This window comes from Misgurnus anguillicaudatus, chromosome 5, assembly GCF_027580225.2.
Source record: "Misgurnus anguillicaudatus chromosome 5, ASM2758022v2, whole genome shotgun sequence".
In the NCBI taxonomy this organism is placed as follows: domain Eukaryota; kingdom Metazoa; phylum Chordata; class Actinopteri; order Cypriniformes; family Cobitidae; genus Misgurnus; species Misgurnus anguillicaudatus.
This window is the reverse complement of record NC_073341.2, coordinates 34,782,722-34,789,628: the sequence shown is the minus strand read 5'-3', so window position 1 is coordinate 34,789,628 and position 6,907 is coordinate 34,782,722. Positions and strand designations below refer to the sequence as shown.

The following is a 6,907-nucleotide window of genomic DNA, read 5'->3' as shown; positions in this document are numbered from 1 at the left end:
GTATACCAATAAACAGTGCATTCTGGGATGGTGGGAAAGGAAACGCATAACCTAAGGGTTGTCTAGATAAGAGGGTTTAAATTCTCAGACCCGCTAACGTCCAACAAGTTGCTAGTCTTGGTTTTGACACATCTTTAAGGACGGAACATCAGTCTATGTGTCCCAAGATAACACCCTACTAAGTGTTACACTTTGGATGCGCCGCTGCGAGTTATTTTGGGAAACAACAGGCATGACCTTGAACAAAAGAGCTGTCCAAGTTAGGAATTCAGCTGGATCTCCTTTTGTTTTTCTGTCAGTGCGAAGCTACAAAAGTAACTGACCTGTCTCCCTTGAGGTTAGAGGTTATCAACCTCTGTTTTGCCTCCTAAATGTTTATTTTCATGTTGTCTTTTTCACAAGAGTTTACTACCCAAGGTTCAGTTTTGTTTCTTATTTTAAAGTCAAGTAAAAAATGTAATCAAATGAAAGGAGTATATATTTTCAAGTTCTTATACAACATTTTATTGAATATAAAATAAATATTTACACAATTACAAATTGTTTCGTGTTAAAGCAGTTTAATTCATAATGTAAAATGTTTTTATATCTGTGCATTTTCCAAAGCGATTTACAGTGCATTCAAACATTCCTGTATGTTTAACCAATACATGTATTCTCTGGGAATTAAACGTATGACCTTGATGTTAGCGCCTTTCTTCATCAATTGAGCGACAGGAACATCTTGTTCTTTTTCTCATGTTTCTGCTGCGTTTATTCCTACAGAATGTCATTGTTTTGATGTGAATCTATATCACCGGAGAAAACTATGCCTGTTGATTAACATATTAAATAGATCCTCCCTTTTAAAAGTGGATCTGTTTTCAAGCTCAAGGGTATACTTCGCTTCTTTATTCATATATTGGTAATGTGATAAAAGTGGGTTGAACACAGCATCCTTAGAGAGTCTTACGTGTCCCTGTCTTTAGTATAAAGGACATCTAGCTGTATTCAATTGTTCTTCTTAAAGGAGACATTTCACAAAACTTTATTAAAATGTCAAATAAAAATTTGGTGTCCCAAGAGTACATATGTGAAGTTTTAGCTGCACTAAATGGCAGTGCTGTGGTTGGATAGTGCACATTAAGGGGCAGTATTATCCCCTTTTGACATTACAAGGGGAGCCACATTTCAATTACCTATTTTTTCACATGCTTGCAGTGAATGGTTTACCAAAACTAAGTTACTGATTTTCATGATATGTCCCCTTTAACAATATGTAATCCTGAATCGTCTTATCACAGATAACAATGTACAGTATAGGATATTAGTAGAGCATTCTGTTAGCAACACAAAGGTCATGGGTTTGATCCTCTGGGAACATACGTAGAAAAAAAAATTGATTGCACTGTAAGTCGCTTTTGATTAGGGCTGGCAAAAGATTAATCATGATTAATCACATACAAAATAAAAGTTTTTTGCATAATATATGTGTGTGCACTGCGTGTAATTATTTTGTATATATAATTACAAACGCATGCACATATGTATTTAAGAGACATTTACATGAATATATATATATTCATGTTTGTAAATATTATGTACATATAAATACACACATACATGTATAAGTTAAGTTATTTAAAAATATAGGCTATCAAAATCTATATGTAACAGAGAGATTTTGATAGCCTATATTTTATATATTATATATTTATTTATTATATTATATTTCTTTTTTTATATACACAAATAACTTAAATTATACATATATGTGTGTATTTATTTGTACATAATAATTACACACAAATATATTATGCAAAGACAATTTTTTTATTTGTATGCGATTAATCGCGATTAATCTTTTGACAGCCCGACTTTTGATTGATGAAATGTTCAATTGTAATGAATACGATATATATATATATATATATATATATATATATATATATAAATCTATTTCATATTCATTATTCCAAAGATTAATCGTGATTAATCGCATACATAATAAAAGTTTGTGTTTGTGTTTGTTTGTTTATTGTGCATACACTACTGTTAAAAAGTTTAGGGTCATTTGTCTGAATGTTTTTTATTTAATTTATTCATTGATCTTAAGTGATTGTTAACTAATACAATTAATTTTCGACATATTTATAATTTGGTCATCAAAAATAATTTAAAACATTTAAGCATTCACCTTAAATAACCAAAATAATGACCAAAAAAAAGCATCCAGTAAACAACGTAATATTTTAATAGTTAGATGTGTGTTATGTTTACTTTTATTGAAAATGTGAAAATACATTTTAATTAAGAATAATTAAATAACCCTAAACTTGTGTCATGGTATTAGATACAGATTAAAAAAGACACAAAAAATGTGCAGAAAACAAACTGCGATGTGATAATTTCCAAGAGTTATGTTTACCTGTTCGGTTCAGGCGTTTACCTGCGTTGAGGGGCGGGGCAACGGTTATATCAGCGCACTGAGTGACACCCCGTTGAACCAATGAACAAACGGGCTGCTCGATTAGCGTCAGCGCCCTCCATGCCAAGGAATATCGGTTGGATGTTGACGGGCTCCCCGGACACTCGTTGTCCAATCATCTTCCTCCACATGCGGCAGGGAGGCAGTAGAGAGACGCTTGCGATAAAACGAGTAAACGCCGCTCGAGTCACCACTGAACGGGACGGAGAAGCGGGTCGACCGTCACATTTCCAGGCAGGCAGCGGCTTGGACGGGGGGTGAATGTGATGTACTAAATCAGGATCTTTTCCTTTGGGTTTCACTGACTCCCAGTTCTTTGGGAAACGAGAAGATACCAGCCGCGGTGATCAGAACTTTGCACTGTTTTTGTGGATAAACCTTCTGGAAGGTGCATTCGCTCATCTCAACTTTTCTCACATGTTCTTCATTGCGATGCTTGCTTGATGTCAGTGCATGTGTCAAACCCGTATCTTTTTTTGGCCCATGCAGATTTCTTGACGGGGTACCGGGTTCTTTTCCAGTCTCACCATGGAGAACGCTCACATCAAGAGCGTGGAGGAAGTTTATAGTTATTTCGACGTCAACGAGAGCACAGGACTGACCCTGGAACAGGTGAAGAAGCAGAGAGAGAAATGGGGTACCAACGGTACGTGTGATACTTTGCAATTCTTTGCGTCCAGCGGCGCTTTGAAGTTCATACAGAAAATGTTACATTAGTTGCGATATGTCGTTTGAATCCGCTGACGTCATCGCAGGCGCTTGCCTCAGATTTTGACAGTCGGTGTTGGAAGACGGCGCGTCCTACACATTTATGAGCTAAACGAAACGCTTCTCCGGTACAAACACACCAGCTTTATGTGGTTATTGGAAAGCCAGACATGCGTAGATAAAGCCTGTGTGCCAATAGTCTCAGTGTTCAGTTCCATAGGACCAATATTCCTGTCAGAAGCAGGAATAGGGAAGCAGTAAATGTTTATTACAAGCTGCACAGTCTGTGAGGCAAATATTTATTAATATGAGGCCAAAAAGTAATTGACATTTATTGAAGATGAAACTAGGACTCATAGGGTTAATACTTTATAAAAAAATATACTGCAAAAAATATTTTCTTAAACATTAGACAAAGTCTTGGTCATAACATATCTGTATATATGTAAGTATATATCCCATTATATTACTCAACTTAATGTTATTTAAAAACTGCATAATTTTCTTTCTTCTGTAGAGCACAAAAGAAAATATTTGGAAGAAATTTGGTAACCAAATCTAGGGCCGGGTATCGATTCAGATGTTCCAGATCGGTTCGATTTCGGTATCAAATCAATTTAATTTCGATTCTCAGATTGATTTTTATACTCGATTCTCGATTTAACTCAAATGAATATAGATTTAATACAAAAACTATATTTATAAAAAAGACCGGTGAACATACGTTTACAAGTGGGTAATTAATAAAAAGAAATTAATAGCCACAAACCTGAATATTAAACTCTTTTATTTTAGGTACACTTGGGTACATTAAAACAGAACCCATCTCTAATTTTCAAATGCTTACAATTATGTTAAATACAATATAATTTTGATGCAAGAGGAAAAATGTATGATGAAAAATGTCAGAACAGTCGCATTTCTTGATCAAACAGGATCAGGTTATTTCATTTAAAAATCGATACATGGCCTTTGAGAATCGATTTTGAATCGACCACGTAAAAAAAAGATTAATCGAAAAATCGAATTTTTTTGCCCAGCCCTAACCAAAACATTGGCACCTACTGACTTCAATTGTATGGATACAAAACCACTGGGGCGTTTTTAAAATAGCATTTGTCTTCCAAAGAAGAAAGTCTCATATGCAGGTTTTGAATGACATGAGGGTGAATAAATGACAAATTGTTTATTTTTTACCCGTTTAAACCCTTACAGAAAAGTTACATGAATTTCACTTGTGCAAATTCACATGTAAATGTGTGTGTTGCGTAAATCCCATGTGAAACACGTGATCACATATGAAATCAGTGGATCACATGTGGTGGTAAAAATAATTGTCACCATATTATGCACGTGATCACACAAGTTTCAGATAAAAATGTTCCAAAAACACAATTCACATGTGTGTATTTTAACCTGTCAAATCCATTTCTGCTGGGAAATATGTACATTTTATAACTCTATTTATTTTTTTGTCTTTTCATTCTCTTCAATAACCCTCGACACAGAATTGCCTGCTGAGGAAGGTAATATAATGTAAAACTTTTACATGATGCTGGTCGATCCTACAGTTGACCTGATTTTGACACATTTGCATTGGATTTGATTCCGACAGGAAAATCTATATGGGAACTTGTCATTGAACAGTTTGAGGATTTACTCGTGCGGATTCTTCTGCTGGCAGCTTGTATATCATTTGTAAGTACATTCTATTAACATGTCTTGGCAGATTTATGTAACTGTTATTGTGCAATAACATTGAGTAAAGTGAAAGCGTCGAGTGGAAAATTAAACTAATACAACCTGATTTCAGAGATGATTCGGCATTGATTCCAGGCAGGTATCGAGTGCTTTACGCTGGAACCAAACCACAACATTGCATGCATTAAAATAAACATCGGCTGGTTGCCAGAAGGGTCAGAAGAAGTGTAGATGTCTTATAAGCTCTTTGACTCCTACACAGCATGTCTTGGGTTACTCACACATCACAGGTCTAAATAGCTGGGAAAGCGTGACTTCTTAGGAATGGTGACAACAGCGTTTATTGATGTCGAGATTAACAGCTGAACAAGACGTCTGGTAGTGTGCTGCTGTTTTACCTCTTGTCTAATTAACGGCTTTGAATTGTGCATTATGTTTGCTTGGATGATTTATATAGTCAGGCTGTCAGTATCTTACTACACATGAGTGCTAGTGTCTAAAGATCTTTCCCGCTAACTGAAAGATCGTAGGTTCAAACCCCATTAGGGATGACCCTTGAACTATCACTTCACCTAAGACCTTGAGCAAGATACTTTACCTCAGGGTACTCCAAGCTGCTTTGAATAAAAGCATGAGCTGAAGGACTAATTAAAGATTTGTTCATTGTTATTTGTAGTAATTCACTTCAAAAGAACCACCAAGAAACTAAATACACAGTTGTTTACCTTAAAGGGGACATTTCACAAGACTTTTATTAAAGCAACACTAAAGAGTTTTTGCTCTTTGCTCCCCCTACAGGTTAGAAGCGTAATTGTCTATTACCACTGCCGTAAATACTGCAGCATAACTGGCTCTGATTGGATTGTTGGTCTGCCGTAAAGCAAGTTTTTGTAGTTTTCACTCGAACTACAGGACCGCGACCCGACGGTTGGAAACTTCTTTAGTGCGGTTTTGGCCGATAGAGGGCTGCAAAGCGAATGTGAAAGTGCCGTTCACCCTGTTTCGAAAGAATAAACGACTGAAACTTTTTTGGAAACGTTATTTTAAGGTAAAAAAACTCTTTGGTCTTGCTTTAAGATTTCAAATAAATATGTGGTGTTCCCAGAGTAGATATGTGAAGTTTAAGCTCAAAATATCATATAGATAATTTATTATAATGTGTTAAAATTGCCACTTTGTAGGTGTGAGCAAATATGTGCCGTTTTTGGGTGTGTCCTTTTAAATGCAAATGAGCTGATCTCTGCACATAAATGGCAGTGCCGTGGTTGGATAGTGCAGATTAAAGGGTGGTATCATCCCCATCTGACATCACAAGGGGAGCCAAATTCCAATGAGCTATTTTTATGTGCTTGCAGAGAATGTTTTACTGGGTTGATCTTTTTCACATTTTCTAGGTTAATAGTAGCACTGGGTAGCAATTATTGCACTTCAACATGAAAAAAGTCAAATTTTCATGATATGTCTCCTTTAAAGCAGCATTACTGTACATGCAAGATACCTAGCAGAATTAAATTTGGAGCTCCGTCTTTACAACGCATCCGCATAACTGAGAAAATGAAAGTGGCTGGTCTGGTGGATGTAAAGAGGTATGCCAGCAAAGTGATACTGAGGTGTTAGAGTTTGGTTTGACAGCTGTCTCGTGGTTGGCTGTAAAAGAGGGCATCTCTGCTGGCCAAATTAGGTTGCTGACCTTCAGTCGCAGGCCACTCATTACCGCAGACCTTTACTCCACTGTCTCACTGTGTGAACACAACCAGGATTGTGATTGGAGAGGTTGAATCTGTGTATATGTGAACATATAACTATGACCTTGATCAGACGAGGGCCTTGTACAATAAATGTCAAGACGTGATGGTCAGTTTGGCAGGTGTTGGAATAGATGTCTTTTCAATTTAGCTTGTGCATAACTGGACCAGCCTGGAGCATATTTTTAGTGTGATTGGAGGTAATAAACTATATTTATGGTTACGATACTACTGTTGCAAAATTTATTGCTGATTTTAAATGTTTTTAAAGTTCCCCTGTAGTTGA

The 6,907-nt window shown here is 36.1% G+C and overlaps 1 protein-coding gene across 2 annotated transcripts in view; it reads left to right on the top strand.

The window, feature by feature from the left end:
- Window positions 1-2,604: 2,604 nt before the first annotated feature.
- Window positions 2,605-6,907, top strand: part of atp2a2a (ATPase sarcoplasmic/endoplasmic reticulum Ca2+ transporting 2a) — a 36,878-nt gene continuing 32,575 nt past the window's right edge. The window contains exons 1-4 of one of the 2 annotated variants that reach the window (XM_055167671.2): window positions 2,605-2,855; window positions 2,957-3,113; window positions 4,684-4,701; window positions 4,791-4,873. In XM_055167671.2, coding sequence (XP_055023646.2) covers window positions 2,996-3,113; window positions 4,684-4,701; window positions 4,791-4,873 — 219 coding nt within the window. In that variant the 5' untranslated portion in view covers window positions 2,605-2,855; window positions 2,957-2,995. The remainder of the gene's footprint in view (window positions 2,856-2,956; window positions 3,114-4,683; window positions 4,702-4,790; window positions 4,874-6,907) is intronic. The other variant, XM_055167672.2, reaches the window with a different exon arrangement.